Source organism: Crassostrea angulata, chromosome 6, assembly GCF_025612915.1.
Source record: "Crassostrea angulata isolate pt1a10 chromosome 6, ASM2561291v2, whole genome shotgun sequence".
Lineage (NCBI taxonomy): Eukaryota > Metazoa > Mollusca > Bivalvia > Ostreida > Ostreidae > Magallana > Magallana angulata.
Window position 1 is genome coordinate 3,270,153 of NC_069116.1, and position 19,856 is coordinate 3,290,008.

At 35.9% G+C, this 19,856-nt stretch overlaps 1 protein-coding gene and 1 long non-coding RNA gene across 2 annotated transcripts; one reads left to right on the plus strand and one right to left on the minus strand.

The window, feature by feature from the left end:
* The first annotated feature begins 244 nt into the window (after nt 1-244).
* Nucleotides 245-2,515, plus strand: LOC128188239 (uncharacterized). Its single transcript, XR_008244135.1, has 2 exons — nt 245-815; nt 925-2,515. It is a non-coding gene; the product is annotated as an uncharacterized LOC128188239 (long non-coding RNA).
* On the minus strand, nt 2,102-19,502 carry LOC128188238 (SH2B adapter protein 1-like). Its single transcript, XM_052859172.1, has 7 exons — nt 18,600-19,502; nt 12,920-13,024; nt 10,034-10,197; nt 8,457-8,506; nt 7,857-8,033; nt 5,525-5,721; nt 2,102-5,226 (listed from the first exon to the last, which is right to left on the minus strand). The coding sequence occupies exons 1-7, from the start codon at nt 19,368-19,370 to the stop codon at nt 4,816-4,818; spliced, it is 1,875 nt and encodes a 624-aa protein (XP_052715132.1). The 5' UTR covers nt 19,371-19,502; the 3' UTR covers nt 2,102-4,815.
* Nucleotides 19,503-19,856: the final 354 nt, after the last annotated feature.

The window sequence follows — 19,856 nt, forward strand, 5'->3', positions numbered from 1 at the left end:
ACAGAATGAAGCTGTCTATCAAAGTTAAAAAAATTGTGAAATCATTCGGAAAAAGCTCAGGAGTTATCTTCCTTTGCTTCTTCATAACGGAGTTATCTTCCTTTGCTTGTTTATATTTAGTAATTAATAAATGAATATAATGTTGTTAAGAAGTTGTACGACCTAATGAGTTATGCAAGTATTTTTATCATTTAAAACAAAAATAGTTGTTGAACTTTATAAATAAACAAATAGACTTGTTAAAAATACAGTAATAATTGGTTCACCAAAATCACCGATAAGGAGAACATAAAAAAGGAACGATTTTGGTATAAACCAAAGATAGTGAAGAATGAAAATATATACACATAAAACCTATCTAGAAAGTTGACAAATAGTGGAAATTATTTTCTACTAGAGCATTGCAATAGCATATTATGTATCAACTGAGAGCAAATTCTAAGCTCTATAATATCCTGTTCGCAGACAAAACAATATTTCCCATTTCTCTGGGAAAAAAATCCTCTAGAAAAATTAAAAGCCGATATCAGACTCTTTTTATGAAATTATATTTCAATAAAGACTCTTTATTGATCCATCAAATAAAATTTACATAAAGTACATGTATATATTTTTAATGGTGAAAGATGTCTCAATGGCGGTGAAATTTTCTTACTGATAGTGAAAGATATCTCATTAAAATCATTTCACAAGTAGTTAGATATGTCTTATCTACTATGAAAGATATCTCAGTGATGGCGAAGGATACATTAGTCAAGGATATCTCAGTGATGGTGAAAGATATCTCAGTGATGGTGAAGGATATCTCAGTGATGGTGAAGGATATCTCAGTGAAGGATATCTCAGTGGTGAAGGATATCTCAGTGATGTATCTCAGTGATGGTGAAAGATATCTCAGTGATGGTGAAGGATATCTCAGTGAAGGATATCTCAGTGGTGAAGGATATCTCAGTGATGTATCTCAGTGATGGTGAAGGATATCTCAGTGATAGTGAAGGATATTTCAGTGATGATGGATATCTCAGATGGTGAAGGATATCTCAGTGATGGTGAAGGATATTTCAGTGATTGTGAAGGATATCTCACTTACCATTGAGAACATTTCACTGACCATGAATCAAATCTCAATGACCATGAAAGATATCTCACAAATGGTTTAGGAATTTTGATTGACTGCATGAATATCTAAATGGTGAAATATACCTATTAAAAGTGAAAGACATCTTTTAAAAGATGGTAAAAGATATCTCATTTATGAAGAAGTATATCTCTCTGATGGTGAAAGATAGCTCACTGAGAAAGGACATTTCACTTACAATGAAAGATATCACACTTAGTATGACTGATGGTAAAGATATCTCATTACCAATGAATAATATCCCTGATGACTGATAAATGTTTCAGTGTCCATGAAACATGTTGTATTTACTTTATTTTATGCTAGTACAATGTAGTTAGAAATATTTTACTACCGATAAAGAATATCTCATTAACAATGAATATCTCACTGTTTGTGATTGATACATGTAGCTTACTGACCATGAAGGATATTTTACTGATGGTACAAAAATATCTCACTAACGGTAAAAGATATCTCACTGACGATGAAGAATATCCTACTGATAGAGAAATATCTCTTTAATCTCACTGTAGGAAAAGAAACCTCAGAGACTGAGATGGATATGCCACTGGTGGTGATAAATAACTTATCGATGATGATGATTTCCTATTGATGATGTTAGATACTACCGATCATAAAGAATATATAGCTCATCTTGAAAGATATCTCACATATGAAATATATTTCACTGAATGCTAAGGATATCTCATTGACGATGAACAAAATCTTACTGATTGTGAAGGATATCTTAAAGATCATTAGATATATGTAGTGGTAGATGAAGAATATTACACAGATGGTGAAAAGTTTTTAATATTGACTTAATAATGGTGAAAAAATACTGTAAGGAATCAAAATGGACGATGAAAGTCCTGAAGTGGACAATGAGAGGTTTCAGTATTTATCTTATCAGAGAACTAGAATTCAACTCAATGTCAATTAACACCCACACTGGCCACTAAAGAATTCTACACTCAAAAGTACTCTTCATTGTTTATTCGTTTGATATCATTGATAATTAGTACAATAGACGTGTATATCACACTACAGACAGTATAGAAATGATGACCAAGCCATTCATACATACAAGTCACTACTGACTGTAAAATCATTCCTCTTGCACTTCGATTCTGTAACAATCCACTGATATTCTCTCTTTCTCTCTCTCTCTCTGCACAACATTCTGTCAATGTAACAATCTTAATAACAATATTTCAGATATATTAAACATTTACATTAAAAAGCTCACAGGACTACGTATACATGTATCATACACAACTCCACACAGATATCAAGGTGTTCAGACCTTGCTCCGCCTGATAATTCAACGCTTGATTCCAATTCATCAGGATTTGTTCACATTATTTGACATCATATCAAGTGGAATGAACCTGCTTAATTCAATAAGGTACAAACCCTGTCCCCCTCCCCAACATCTCTTCAATCATTTTGGTTGACCCCTGCTCTTTTTTTTTCTTAATATTTACAGGTTCATTCCCAGAATGAAGGCCACAGAACAATGCTCAAGTTCTAATCCAGAGAAATCTTTAAAAATCTTTTTCATTCTGCAAATTATCTTTTTTCTTAAATACAGTGTTTTTGTACACAACCTATCAACCCACAGGTACGGTAATAAGACAGAGTCAGGAGAAGGCAAACAGCTTCTAAAAGATGACCTAATGACCTACATGTACATGTATAACAAGAAACAAGTGCTGGGCAAGTCAACACCTGAACAGTATACTATAGTGCACAGACTTTAATCTTGACTTTTCATTCAGATTCACATCTTTTTATGCTAGTATATGAACTACCAGAAGAAGACTATGTATTAACTGAGTGAACTAACTTGCAGCGCTTAAGTTCGATTCCAGTGGGTGGTAAACAGTTTTTGTATCAATAAAGCAAAATACAGCTTACTGAGATCAAAAAAGGCAATATTTGGTTTGTCTGTCTGTCTGTCTGTTCTCAAGGATTTCACAACAGAAATATCAGGTAACCAGAGATATGTTTCCATTCTAGACAGATACTGAATAAATAGTCAGGTACGGATCAAGGTAATCTTGAGGTCAAGGTCATTACCAAGGTAACAAGGAACAAAATAATGACCACAGTTATTGTTTGCTACATGTGCAATTTATATTTTTCTTGTAAAAACTGAAATGTTTTTTATGTAAAAAGAAAGTATATAAAAGAGATCTCTGCTTAAGTCTTTCAGTGGGTCTTTGAAATCATTAAAATCATAAAATTAAAAAACAAAATAAAAAAATTATCAATTTACAAAATGATCTCAATTGAAAAAATAAAAACTGATTTAAGTGATTTTAGAACAATTTTAACTGTTTAGATATACATGTAATCTAAACAGAAATTAGCAAAGGATGGACTCTGGGTAATATTAGAATATAAAACAAATCATCCAATATACCGAATACAGAATACAAACAAAAAAACAACTCAGTCTCAACAGGTAAGCAACGTACTTAGATATGTATGAAATATGGTACAAAATAATCCTATTACATCTATGACATTTTTTGGGGGGATGATGACAATGTGCATATGAATTTAAAGAAGAAAGCTGACATTAACAAGATTTTAAAATTCGTAAGTTTTAAAAGACTGAAAACAAAATTCTTGGCGCTATAATTATACCAAATAAAATCAGTCAACTTGTGCACCTCATCTGCTAAACATAAACCAATATCTCTTTAACAAAGATAATGTTTCATCCCCAAAGGGATATTCATATTAACATTAAAAAAGTAAAAATCAAAACAAACTAAAAAGATGTCCAGCATTTTTTGTTGTTGTAAAATTCAATATAAAATATTTGTTTTTATTTCTAAATTTTTTATATACAAGAATTATCTTCCCTTGATAAAAAGATCATATGAAATTAAATAAAACTCTGGATGGGTAAGAAAAAAAAAATGAACAACAACTACAAAACAAAATAAAATCAAGGATACCAAGGCCCCCATAGTGGGGCCTGTGTTCTGGAATAGTGAAAATCTCCTGTACCACGTACACAACTAAGGAAACAGAACAACATTGTCATCCACAACATTATCACAAGCTGTAAAAGTAGAAACATCTATCACCCAGATGTTAGAACACTTCGTCAATACAATGATAAATGAACAACATAGACACATAGCTTCTTCACATCCATGGACAATATATCCGGAGTCCTGCTATAGCTTCTTCACATCCATGGACAATATATCCGGAGTCTGGCTATAGCTTCTTCACATCCATGGACCATATATCCGGAGTCTGGCTATAACTTCTTCACATCCGTGGACATTATATCAAGAGTATAGCTTCTTCACATCCATGTACCATATATCCAGAGTTTGGCAATAGCTTTTTTACATCCATGGAAAATATACTTGGAGTCTGACTATAGCTTCTTCACATCATGATCCATGGAAAACATTACCAGGTCTAGCTGAAGCCTCTTCCTATCAATGGACATTGGGGCCAGAGTCTTTGCTATAGCTTTGGGGCCAGAGTCTTTGCTATAGCTTTAATGCTTGTTTATTTCTGAGGATACGTACGAAAAATTTAAGCATATATGACTGTAGGTCTATAAAAAAATCCTTGAAGTTGAAAAGCAAATATATTTAGATAAGAACACTGGCTGTATAAATGTAGGTCTTGACTTTATTACCAGTCAAGAGCCAGAAACTTCACACAAAGGAATATTGGTTTTCTATTGCTCTACCATGTGACCCCTGACCCTGGGACTGCTCCCGCATAACGTTCTCTAAGGACTCGGTGGTGGCACGGACGGAACCGCTGATTACCACCACCTCACGCCCACTTAGATCAATCGGGCTGGTCACATTCCCCGGGCTTCTCCCTAGGCTAGGATTGGAGCCTAGGGCCCCACCTCTTGTTCGCGGCGACCCCCTCAACATTTGTGGGGTCCGAGGACGTTCCATGGCAACCACATAGTCTGTTAAAGTGACGTCAGATGAACCGCCTGACTCTAGCGGAATGGGGTGAGTGCGGAAATGTTCTAACATGTCAAAGATGGACTGGAACCACAGGTGCTGTACTCGACATTGGCCATCGTTGTTTATTGTCATCCTCAAATGCTACAAAAAACAACCATAAGAATTACGTCACTATCCATTGGAGAAGCATCACTTTAAGGATCTATTCAACAATTGCTGTGAAGACCATGAAAATATTTCATAAATCTTAAGTGAATGCATGTCACTTTAAAACAAAACTACCGGTAAATGTTCTTTTTTCTTGAGAAATATGCATCATTTAAACTGTGGCACAAACTAAAATATAACATTACTAAATATTGCTACTTTTTTTCTTTCTTTTTTTTTCAGCAGAATCACATTAATAAGACAACTATAAATGAAAAAAAAAACCAGGAACCTTGGCACGTCCTTGGAAGTTGAAGGTCAGGACGTACTCCCCCTTTCTGGTCTCGCTCTGTCGCACAAGGAACACTCCATGCCCCATGTGACCCTGCTGTAGAACAAGCTGAGCCGCCTCCAGTCGTGACAGCGTGCCATGGAACCACGGGTATTCCCGCAACATTTGTTCTACGTGCGTCTCATCTCTCCCTGAGTCTACAAAACAAAAAGACATATGACTTATGTGGAATAGTCAGGTATATGGGATTCCTACTAGCTCTTACTAGAGGGTTAACCCTTCAGCTCAATCTTTAGAGTGCTGGGTTTTTAAGCCAGAGGACCCAGGTTCAATCTCCTGCAAAGCAGTATTTGTCTCTGTTTCATTTACAGTGACTCAATCATTGCAAAACAAGGATTTCTTTGTTGATACAATTATCATGGCATTACTTGTATCCATGTATTACTATGCAGTAATGAAAACAAATATTTAAAGCAATTCAATTCCATATATCCATCTGATGTTTATAAGATAGAACCATTTTAACAAGAGCTTGGACTTTGGGTAGTTGTGTCAAACAGCAATGTGACGTAGGCCTGTCTATTTCATTGCTGGCCACTCAGCCATGGCTCTTTGAAATCAACAAAATTTGTCTGGCTTTTGAGCTAAGACTACGCAATCGGTGCATATTTCGTTTGAAACCGCATCATCTTTTTTGACACAAGAAATAGACAGATACATCCAACCGAAAGTTCAAGGTCTTGTTAAAATGATTCTAAATAGTAACCTGAGAAAGCTTAGAAAGTTCCATCCATTGTTTATAATAAAATGATGCCCCAGTGGATTTATTTTTGGTACCTTGTTTACCTGCCCATACCTTTTTTACAGGTAGCTGTTTCCTGACCCACAAGCCAAACTGCCCGGGTGTTCCATAATTCCATGTACTATACTGGTCTGGATGTAATTAACGATTCGTTTTACAAGTAAATTCTATTTTGTTGGAATGAGCAGCAGCATGTAAACAAGATCAGATAGCGTGTATATAGTACTGGATTGGGAACACTAGTGCATTAGTCTTTTAGTAAAGTGCTCTGACTAAACAAACCTTTTAATTAGATGCTTTCTGTTTGGTTCTTAAGGGTATAACAACTGTAAGCATTGCATAAAAGCCCCTTTATTTTTTCCTTTTTCCTGCAAACATCAGTTGTTATTTACCCATTAGCAAAAGAAAAGCATATTTTTGTGTACATGTATATGTACACCTCTCTATAAATTATTCATATGATGGGGATGAGTGTGCATAAAATAACAATAAGTGTTTACAATTGACAGACAACAAGTTAACCAAGTAATGATGGCAATATATCAATAGGGAAAAAGCCAATAATCAACTGTGTATTGTAAGTATTCTGAATTGACTGCAATAGAAAAACATTCAAGCATAATACTGACACTAATAACTATCAGATGATCTGAACAGGCATGTATTCCCTTTCGTGTGAACCTATAATGTTATCCTTGCTTTCTTATTCCTGTTTGATTGAAATCAAATCATTTTATCGAGCAGTCAGGAATCAGGACACCTCCTGTCCCTGGACAGGAAGTGATGTTCCCGCTATGTGTGTAGGCAGCAGGACGGACGGACACACAAAAATATACCAGGCAGGAAGTACTGTTAACGTATTACAAGTATATCTGGCTGTGTACTCTATTTTCAATTTTTGGCGGAAAGCAGCTTCCAAGAAAATCAAGTTCACTGCAGAATGTCATACAAATCATGGAACAAATGTATCGATTTTTCATTGGACATGTAATGAATCTAATCAACGTTTTTTTTTTTATATAGATAATCTATTTCTGCTAAATATGGCACATGCTGAAAAGACTATATGCATGAAGTATATATTCCCACTATTTCATCCCTGCTATATGAGAAGTTATATCCCGCTGTATGTGAAGTAATATTCCCCCTATACACGATGTAATATTCTCGCTATATGTGAAGTAATATTCCCCCTATACACGATGTAATATTCTCGCTATATGTGAAGTAATATTCCCATTTCATGTAGAGTCAGAGGTTATGACCCAAATATATTCCCTCTATACTTTTAAGTAATATTCTCAGCATATTCCCTCAATATGTTGTTCCCACTATACTGAAGTAATGTTCCCAATATATTCCTGCTATACTTGAAGTAATATTTCCACTGTATTCCTGTATACACAGAGTTATATTCTTTCTACATGTGAGGTAATATTCCCTTAGAGTAATATCCTTGTTAAGCCTAAAGCTACTGTCGTGGACTTACACTCTGGATCAGGAATTTATCTGGCTGTTAACAGGACTTACCGAGCTCGCCGTGAAGCCGGCCTGGAGAGGAGGACATGTTGAGGGCCTCTGACGAGGACATCCTGGTCTGTATGATGTCACTATTAGTGCTGATTGGGCGAGGCCGAGGGGGGACGTCGGGGGGCGGGTTACTACCCAGGCTGCCTTGAGAGGAACTACGATGCAGGGTCGTCATCTCTGTAATATCAGAAATTGTTTCTAGTTTTAAGAGCGTTGTTAATACCATAATGACATCATACAAAGTTAATACCAGTACAAGTATAATAACATCATACAAATAATATATACCTCCTGTAAATATGTCATGTTTTCAACCTGATTTGAACTCTCAGCTAATGTGCAATTTAAATAATTAAAGCACAAACTAAATCAGTGTAACCACTGGCCCTAATCATTAAGAGAAATAAATTTATCATAGCACAAAAAAGTTTCTCTAGTAGTGGCCTATCCCATATATTAATTATTGGTTACAGTGCTATGACATTGTATACAAATCTACACAAATTTAAGTATGATTTTTTTTATTTAGCAAGCGGATGTACTTTTGATTCCTTGTATTTAAACAGGAACCTACGTAAACTGTATACAATAAAAGTTTACCTTTCCGATCTGTCATAGATCCACTGGGAGCTGTTGGCAGTCGTGGTCGCCTAAAAAACAGACAAAACATCTGACTAAAAAACGAACACATGGAGACCAGTACAGCTCCTACACCAAAATGTTATTTTGATTCCAAACTACATTTTTTCAGCACAGAAAGGTTAAATATAATATTTTCAACATTAATATTTAATCGCAAAGTCCACCCATGAGAGACATAATTTGAAAAACACTTTGGTTTCTCTCATTTTGCTAAAATATACAAGAGTTGGTGAAAAGGTACTTTAAATGATCTTTAACCAAATTATTGTAGCATCATCCTACTTAAACGAACTTTGGCTCGAAACTCTGAACACTAAATAAGTCTCTAATGAATACTGCCTTTTGATTCTTTTCAAAGCAGACAGAAAAAGTGAATTTGGGCTCAGTGAAACATCTTTAAACTAGCAAGATAATATCTGAACAGTTTACATGAGAAAGACATCATGCAATGGTAAATTAAGAATCAATACTGTCAATTACGATATAATGCCCAATGACTGAAAATAAAAATGGGTGGCTTCCTTGATTAACTGGAGAGGATTACAGTGGTACTTAACATATCATCGAAGACAAATTGGAATTTACCAGGTATCTATTTTGATTTCATCAAAATACTACATAGGAAATTGATTGGCAGAGACGTATGGTATTGATTCAGAATTCAAAAGGCAGACAGGAACAGGAAGTAGCCACCATCTCTAATCTCAAAGCTGATATAAGGGAAGATTAATTAGTGATGAGAGGATCGGAAACAATTAAAGGGCCTAAAAGAAACGACTGTCAAATGTTCAGTGACTTTGACAACTGTACCTTTGGTCTTTAGAGGTTATTATTTAACCAGAACAAAATCCCAGGTTCAATGAACTGCACCTTGAGTTACACATATATCTGTATCAATGTTTTCCTAAGTATAGGAATATTAAGATTTCTGTTTTTACATGTACTATATACAATTTCACATGTATTTAACTTTATTTATCTAATATAATTTTAATTTGTTAATATTTGTTTTAAAATTTCCATTCTTTTATTACGACAACAATTCATCAGGACTTGCATATCATGACTTCTGAAATTACAATACATGTATTTCACAATCAGCTCTATAGTAAAAATTTGTAATGACATACAATTTGTGTATGGTGTCTTATTTTGTATGTTTCCAATGATATCATGCATGTACCCTATTCGGACCTATTTTGAGTGCACAAAGGTCATGGATATCACTGACCTCAGCAGGCATTACATGTCTGCCACTGTGAACCCTTATAGTGTCATATCAAATGACTAAACAGAACATATCAGTGCTCATATATGTAATGTTCATGTCTGTCCTAGCTCTTTCAATCATCCAACTCTTTCCCTCTTGTATATGTTTATTGAATGTTTTATGTACTTTGGATGTTGTATGTACAGTCTTCATGCTGCCTTTTGAGGGCCCTTAATTGGTTAATAAAGAAATTGAAATTATATGTTAACATCTCTGGGCTAAATTGTCACTGTCTCTCATTGAGGATTTTTTCATCATATCTTACATTGGTCCTAAGGAGTCTGCGTCCACCTCCAGGACCCTGGGTGGGGGTGAGAGGGGCTCGGCGGGGGTGCTGGGTTGACTGATGCATCCGCTGACTGCCGACAGCCACGCCTTCATGTCCTGGTGGCTCTGGGCCTCGATAACGTACTCACTGGTCCCCTGGCCCTGGAGAGGGTCAATAAAATAGCATTGTTATAGGTTATCAGTACCATAAATAGAACAATATCATACAACAGTGCGATAAATAAAATAATATCATATACAAGTACAATAGATAAACCTAAACCGTCTCACAGTTCATTAATGATACAATATCACATAACAGTACAAATAATGAAAAATGGTACAATAGAACAGTTAGGTTGTTATCTAAGGTTTATTATAATTTTTTTTCCTTATTTCTGAGAGACCCAGAGTTTGGAATTTGATTGAATAATGCTCAAGTTCAGACACATCAATATTCTTTGGTTAAATTAACAGGCCTTACGAGCCTGAATAACTCACCTGGCCTTATCATTTTACAGGACCAGTACTGGAAGTTAGCAATTTTAATCTAACTCCATTACTGGAGCATTTGGAGTGAAATTATAGCTAGTTTGAAAACCTTTTCCATAAAACACTGGATTTTATCTAAGCTGATATAAGTCATGGTAACCATTTCAGTGGTGTCGGAACCAAATTGAAAGTGGGGGGGGGGGCTAGACTAATCCTCAGATATCTTTACATGCAAAAAAAATAAAACAAACCTAATACCCAAAATCAGGAAAATCCTAATCCATGGGTTGGGGGGGGGGGGGGAGGGGGGGGGAGGGGGAGGGGGGGCTAAGCCCCCCATAGCCCTCTTGGTTCCGACGCCTATGCATTTAATGGTTTTGTTTGTTTTAATCATTTGCCAATTCCTTAATCAAATATGGTATGTAATAACATAATTATTTCAAATCAAAAGCTCCATCAATATATCAGAGTTTCTTTGATTATGTAATTTACCTTTCAAGTGACAGGGAGCTTTAGAAATTATTTTCAGACTCATATTTTGTAAATAATTGATCAAAAATACATTGAAGTCCCCATGGATGTACTGCCACAAAACAAACTATGGAACAATTGGATCTGAAAAAGGAGTGGGTGGGATATAGAAATTCTGTACACCCTTAAGTTACATAACCACTTCAGAAATTTGTCAGAGATAAAAGTGAACGATAGCAATGGTTTTTATTCTCACAATTTGTTTAGTTCTGTTGCAGCAATAAAGTAAATGCTGCAGCATATCTAATATCTGGCTTGAGTTTATACAAACACGTTCACAGTTTGTATAGGTGCACCAGCTTTGTTATCTAATACATGTGACAGTATTGGACTTTTTACAGGACAGCTTCCATCTGCCTATATCTATCTAATCTATTAGATTAATGCTGCCCTGAGTAAAGTACATGCTGAGGTCAGGGCACTCTATCCCTTCCTGTGGACTGGAGCTAATCCTGCCAGTATTCCTCCCACTGCCTCGTAATGAGGCGTTGTCACAGGAATCAATAGCTTATTACAACCATCAGCTAACTTCACAATCCCTCATCTCACTCCAAACAGTCAGACGAATGGACAAGACAATGACATACTGCTGGGAAATTCTCCCAATGAATGAACAAAATCAAGCCCATGCACTCCTAGCTTTCAACATTAGAACAATTATTACTGTGTAATAGTACTGGAGGGTTACCCTGGAGACACTAGTACACTCAGCATCTAAGATACTTAGGTTTTCACAAACATGAGATCCAGAATTCTGAACAGCAGGAAAGTTAATTTCCCCCCAATTTTAACATATCCATTTCAATAACTGCATCATATACTTGTTAAGGTTGTCCCTTTAGGGACTACAAATTTTATTGTTATTTTTCTAAAGGTTAGGGATGTTATGATAGAGTTGAAGCATATCAGAATACATTTGTTTAGTTTACTGTGATACAAGGTTATGTGTTGCATATTTTCATTTTTTATACAAATTGTGACTGTTTTTAAATTGGATCCTATTTATCACCACGTGGTTCTTGGAAAAGAACTTAAACAAGATCAAAACGTTATCTTTACAAAAATTTTGGTCAACATTTAATCGTTATACAATATAAATTAATATCGTTGCTGAAAATATGATAAGGACACAGTATTTTATACCACGTATAATGTTTGGCCCATAATCGTATTTAACGGTATATTGTTACACTCCTAAGTAAGGTACCTCACTACACACAGACTTATACTTTTCAAGACACTACATCACAAGATGGCAATTTAAATGTTTTGTTAAATTGTTTATATCTTTCGATTCGATTGTATATCGTCATAGCTAAGTGGTTAAAGTATTGGGCTTCTGAACCGCAGATCATGAGTTCGAATCCGCCTGGAGCTTTTGTTCATGCTTACTGAATTAAATTTTCTGAAAAGTAATTTTTCATCCAAAATTGCACATTTTTTTCCCATCTGACTTAAATACTTCTTATCCATTATGATAATTTTTTGCTGATTTGAGAAAATATTTCAAAGTATAGTGAGCCACCTTTAGGTGTTGTCTGCTTTTCCATACTTTATCTGTGTGAAAATAATAAGACATTCACTATCGTATTAAAGTGTTTTACAAAGTCATTTAACTATATCTATAGAACAAACTATAGAAAACTTAAGAAAAATGAAGACATCCTGGAAACAAGACCGCAGGAGTCAGAAGCAATTTCTAACAAGAACAATTATCAGTAGCGTCCCCACTGGTAAATTCATTATTTATAGAACATGTCAGAAACATATCTATTTTCAGACATTAAAAAATCAGTTTCGGGTTAAGATGTTAGCAAACTCTGCTAGGGGACACACAGTGTTAAATTGTGTTTTTCAATACCTTCAAAACAAACGTATGCTGGTGGTTTTCTGGCATTTCTAGTGAGGTTGCCTCCCTTGCCTCGGTGATGAAGAAACAAAATAGGCCTGCCTTCGGTTTCATCGACTATAAATACAAAGTATAAATTAAGCAACTATAATTATTGATCATGAATTATCATAAATGAACACAATTACCAGCACCCTTGCTATTTAGAGTACTAACAAATGGCTTCATTTAACAAGTGTAAAAATGTGTCATATGAATGACAAATTATGCTAAATGCTAGGGTTACTACAACAAGTCTTAAAAGAATTACATTACACATAGCAAACAATCTCTATCAATCCTACAACTGTTTATTTCTCTACATGTTCATCCATCAAAATGTGTCTTAAAAATGACTTTGCAAGCAAATTGTTATATTTTTCACTAAGCTTTTACCATAAATTCATATCTAACTAATGTACCGGTAACAAAAAAATAAAATTGTTTCCTTAACTCTGAATAACTCATGCATATGTCACAAACATGTACTAGCATGTCCAGGAAATGTGTATATAATTTAAATACATTTTCTGCAAATCTGACTTCCCCTTGTTTCCAAAACTTAAAGTTAACTCAAATCCATAAAACTGAAAAGTGACACAATCAGGGAGTGAGGGAGACCATAGCAATATGGAGTCTTCAATATATCTTTTTGCAATGTCAAAACATTTTTGAAGAGCTTATCTAGTCTTTAGAAATATGAGTCATGGACAGAGTATGTACCACCGACAGGGGATACACTAGATAAGACAGTTTAATAATCTGATGGATGGGAACAGTGTTACACTGGTCTCGTTATTCCGGCTAAAAATGACGTATTAAAAAACAAAATGTGAAATGTTTCATGTAAGCTGTATAACAATACTGGGAAACAGAATTAACCAAATTATATCAACAAGTTCTAAAATGTAACACATTTATTTCCCTAAAATAGTGAAAAGACTGGTCCTATTCTTTGGTTATTGATCATTCATATAAAAAGAATAAATTAATGGGATATTGCACAAAATGTAGATATCATCTTTTATATATATAAAAATGCAGATATCTAACGACCTGAAAACTAATATCAATTCCTTATCTACCTAGAACGCACAAATGATACCTATATACATATGAACTTCCTCAATGCAGCCTTAAGCTATTACATGACCAATGTATTAAAATACATTTACTGAATATATGTGTTACATCTGAGCTGTAGGTGAGAATATTAGGTACATGTACTACACACACTAGCCAGTGGGCCTCATAAGTGTCCGGCCAGAGGTCAGGCCCGAGTCAACCTGGGTCCCCAGCAATAAACACTTGTTTACACGGCTACACCTACATTGTTTACAACAGTTCAAGGCCACTACGTCAATCAGCATGTGTACACAAAACATGTCTGTGTGTAAGGGACATGTATGTGTCTAATGAGACATATATGTATAAGGGACATGTTTGTTTATATGTAAAAGACATGCTTGTGTATTGAGTTTTTGTTTGTGTATTGAGTTTTTGTTTGTGTATTGAGTTTTTTTTGTTTGTGTATTGAGTTTTTTTGTTTGTGTATTGAGTTTTTTGTTTGTGTATTGAGTTTTTTTGTTTGTGTATTGAGTTTTTTTGTTTGTGTATTGAGTTTTTTGTTTGTGCATTGGGTCTTGTCTTTGTATTGGGGAATTTTATGTGTATTTAGTCTTGTTGTGTATTTGGATCATGTATGTGTAAGGGAGGTGTTTGTGTAACAGTATTAGAGACTTGTTTGTGTATAGGAAGGTTGTTTGTGTATTGGGGGTTGTTTGTGTGTAGGGGAGTTGTTTGTGTATTGGGCCTTATTAGTGTATAGGGGGCTGTAATTGATGGGATGAACAGCCTGATGTGTGCATGTGTCATCCCTGGAGCCCGGAGACAAGTGACTTATCCCACAGTGTCACTTCTGTTCTACAGATGTCAAAAACAACCCCCCATTAACCATTCAATGATATCTGACGAGTGGGGCAGCATAGATTCTGATCTACTCCATGTAAAACAGAAAGGTGATTATCAATGTGCTTTTGACAAGTTGAGGGCAGTCCAGGTTAGAGGAATGGACACAAGTATGAGGTTCTACACCTCAGGGTCTGTTCACCAGGAGAGGAGTGCTGTATTGCATGCAAGGCTCATACACAGGACCCACACATCAAATCTGCTGCATTAAGTCATTTCTCTGTAAACAAAGACATCCATTCAATCTTTCATATTGTGTTTCATTCACAGAAAGAGAAAAAAAAAGAATTCCTTTTCTGTGCATTTTAACAGAGCTCAAAATCAAGAGCATGTTTGTAAGAAAGTCCCCTTGTGATGTGGTAAGGCCAAAAAAAAAAATATGTGTGTTTCCTATTTCATCAAATTTTAAAATAGGGTAGGTAGGTCGGCTTTTTTTTTTTTTTTTTTTTTTGAAAATGAGCTTTTAAGTTTTCCCCTTTCCAAGCATATGATTTTTCTATACAATAAGAAAATGTATTTTACAGGTGGAGCAATCGTGGATAGTGTCAACTGTTACAGAATTAAAGCTTTCTTAAATCTAAGGTTTATTTGGAATGTATACGAAGATTTTATTTTCATGTAAATAGAAAATACAAATATGACAGCTAGCCGCTATAAATTAACAGAGTATAATACTCATTACCACAAATATATCATATATTGGTTATTAGTTCTATTTTCCTGGTCAACTGACATAACAGTAAACATTAATATCGTAACTGTAAGTGTTGAATTCAGAAACAGAGGAAATTCTGGTTGATCAGACGAGAGCCTTAGAATTAAATCTTTTTAATAATTCCCCCCCCCCCCCCCCAAAAAAAAATGAATACATAATTAATGGTTTAAGACTAATTTTAAAAATTTCATTTGCAATTGAACTGCAGCATTTTAAAATCATATTTATAATGTGAATAAGTGTTGGGCCTATTCAAATTAACGTTAGACTTACGATGTCTGCAGTCTCCACACCCAGAAATATAAAAAAAAACTTTGCCTTTGCTTTTTTCTTGTACATTTTTATGTTAATTTTTAACACATCACTGCCGTATGAAACTATTTATTGCATTGATAATTTAGCTAAAATAAGTTAAATAACCAAGGATAACTTTCATCCATACTGTCAATCTGCACTTAGAAATCTTTAAAACGCTTTGATAAGTGGTGTTTTCTATTGAATTGTTACAAGCGTTTTTTTAACTCTGATTTGTAAAAACCAGTTATTGGTAATCTGGATTTGGAATAAAAAGTGTTAGGGTCGGCGCATAAAAAAAAGGGTCGGTCGGGAAACCGGAAACACACATTTTTTTTTTTTGGCCTAAGACAGAACACTGAAGGGGTCTTTTCCGTAATCCTGCTGGATTATCATACCATTTACAACATGAAACCCACAAAACACAAAGTCCTTGTCTGTCTCATTCAGCATCGCTCTGAACATCCTAAAGATCAAGTAACTTCTACACTGAACTGAATGAAATTTCAATTAGAGATCTAAGGAACATTAATTAATCCTTCTTGATAAGACGTTCGCATTATCTGTGATGAAGCTAAGTAACATAGAACTCAATTAATTGAAAATTCAGATAGTTTTCAACTGTAAGAAAAATATATCAACTTACACAAAAAAATAAACTTAAACTATAATGTAAAGTAACTCAGTTTTAAGGGTAGTTTATAGTAAAATTCTCAATTTTTGTCAATGCCAAGATTCAAGACAGAAATACAACTCAATACAATGCATAAACCTGCTAGCGAGAACCATGGACACCTTTTTAAATTAGATTCTACCAGTTTGTCTCTCGATAATATGTGAACAAAGGAAAGTTCTGCTAACAGAATATACAAACTACGGTAATACACACCCTAGATAATTTACACCTTCTCCAACCCTCTAAATTAATTTTTTTTAATACATCTATGTATCCTGAATATGACAAGCCTTGCACGCAGCCTACATGTTCTGTTCCCTGTACACTCAGATAGATGGCCTACATGTTCTGTTCAATGTTCACCCAGAGAGATAGTCTACATGTTCTGTTCCCTGTACACTCAGATAGATGGCCTACATGTTCTGTTCAATGTTCACCCAGAGAGATAGCCTACATGTTCTGTTCCCAGAACAGAACAGACTCAGAAAGATAGGCTACATGTTCTGTTCCCTGTACACCCAGAGAGATAGCCTACATGTTCTGTTCCCTGTACACTCAGATAGATGGCCTACATGTTCTGTTCCATGTACACACAGAGAGATAGCCTACATGTTCTGTTCCCTGTTCACCCAGAGAGATAGCCTACATGTTCTGTTCCCTGTTCACCCAGAGAGATAGCCTACATGTTCTGTTCCCTGTTCACTCAGAGAGATAGCCTACATGTTCTGTTCCCTGTACACCCAGAGAGATAGCCTATATGTTCTGTTCCCTGTTCACCAAGAGAGATAGCCTACATGTTCCATTCCCTGTTCACTCAGAGAGATAGCCTACATGTTCTGTTCCCTGTAACAGAGATATAGCCTACATGTTCTGTTCCCTGTACACTCAGAAAGATAGCCTACATGTTCTGTTCCCTGTAAACACAGAGAGATAGCCTACATGTTCTGTTCCCTGTTCACTCAGAGAGATAGCCTACATGTTCTGTTCCCTGTACACCCAGAGAGATGGCCTACATGTTCTGTTCCCTGTACACCCAGAAAGATAGCCTACATGTTCTGTTTACTGTACACCCAGAAAGATAGCCTACATGTTCTGTTCCCTGTACACCCAGAGAGATGGCCTACATGTTCTGTTCCCTGTACACCCAGAGAGATAGCCTACATGTTCTGTTCCCTGTACACTCAGAGAGATAGCCTACATGTTCTGTTCCCTGTTCACCCAGAGAGATAGCCTACATGTTCTGTTCCCTGTACACTCAGAGAGATGGCTTACATGTTCCTTTCCCTGTACACTCAGAGAGACGGCCTATCAATCTACACACAAGATGAGCACAGAAAAACAAGTTTTATTGCACACTATAATTGCACCTGTGCAGAGCTGGAATGTTTGGATCAATATCCTGGAATAGCAAGGGCAAGCTTCCTGATGCTAAACTCGACAAGGACTCGAGCAAGTGTCACACCGACCACAGTAAATATCGAGTCCACACTCACAGCTTGCAGTTTGGGGGTGGTGGAGGGAGATTTAAGAGGGTCGGGGTAATGGGGGGGGGGGGGGGGGTGAGGTCTGTCTGTGATACTGGAATCACCTATGATCACTACAGACTACTTCCTTCTTGTTTACCAAACAAACTGAAACTACTAATTAATATTCACAATGCAAATACATATTCAGCAATTTTTCCTTCCAGCTGTTTTCCTTAATTACTAATATAAATCAAAAGAGGAAGAATATTAAGTTTCTAAATCGCATCTTTGTACAGAGCAAATTAAATTATAAAAGTATTACCAAATAAATCACAAAATTCTACTTTTGAGAAATACTTTTTCCCTATCAATCAAACATAATCTTTCACAAATACAATGGTACAACATGCTTGAAGAGAATAACTCAATAACCTTTTATTGCAAGAAGAATTGCAAACCTCAATACACATCATAACTTCACAATAAAACATGCAGTTTTGTGATAGCAGTCTGAGTAAATTTTACAATACAAACCTTTGGAGGGGAGTAAAATTCTAAGAGGGAGCCCCCACTTGCTTCCTTCAGCACCAGTTTCGTTTTCTCCCACCGGGACTTGCCTTTGGAATCCTCCCCTGTTAGAACACTGACCACACTCTCCCGCTTGACCAAGCCCCGAATGTCCGACTTGACATTAGATTTACCTTCCCCCTTAACCCTCTGATTGTTTTTTAACTTTCTGTGATTTCCAGACAAATCGCTTTCACTGTTATGTTTCACTGAACGTTTGTGTTTACGAAATGAAAATCTACGAAGAAAGCCCTTTTCTTTGGGGGAGTGTTTCAACTTTACTTCAGGGGAAGTAACTGATGTATTGACCGCTGTCACATTGTCCGAATAGTCGTCTACTATCGGGTTGTTGGAATTGCCATTAGTCGGAGATCTTGATGTTTGTGAAGCAAAACTTGACTCCCGTGACAAATCGTGATGTTCATTAACAAGTCCTGAGAAGAGAGGGTCATTCCCTTGGAACGTAGATTTAATCTGTGTTTGTGACTCCAGATAGTATGAAGTCCTTTTGATTTGACGCTCGAAATGCTGAAGAAAGTATTCTACAAACTTTTTGGCGTACATCACAGGGTCGCGAGGTACAGAATCTGCGGAAGTATACTGACTTCTTTGAAAATCCAGGAAGCTACGGACAAACTGTTCCGAGGCAGTAATGGCTTGATTATCACAAAACTCGCACCAGCCCGCGGCTCGGGGGGACGAGAAATACCCTCCTAAATCTCCGTTATGGGCGGCCATTAAGATTCGGGTCTCATTTTCGCTGATGACTGAATGAATTCATCCACGGATGAGTTCATTGTTCACTGTACCTTGTCGGTTCGTAAACACGTACAGTGTTCTGTCTAAAGCGGAAGACAAACATCACAAAAATGTTGCGCGTTTTGTGGTGCGCAGACAACAAATTACTTCCGGGCAGTTTATGAATGAAATCTTCATTTTTCCCACACGTCTTACAGAATCACCAGCATCTGATGTACATTAAAGCAATGCAGAAACAACATCGTTAACTATTTTCATCACTTATCTACATTATTTAGGAATATACTTTAGAAAAGAGGCTAATTCAACCAGATTTACTTATTTTCAAATAATAGTAACGTTATATCGCATAGCACCCTAACTCCGTCACTACCCTAACTCCGTCACTTTCGGGAAACTCCTCGCCGTTTGAAATCAAGTGCGACTATGACGTCATTTTTTGCATGTCAAAAATATTCAATCAAA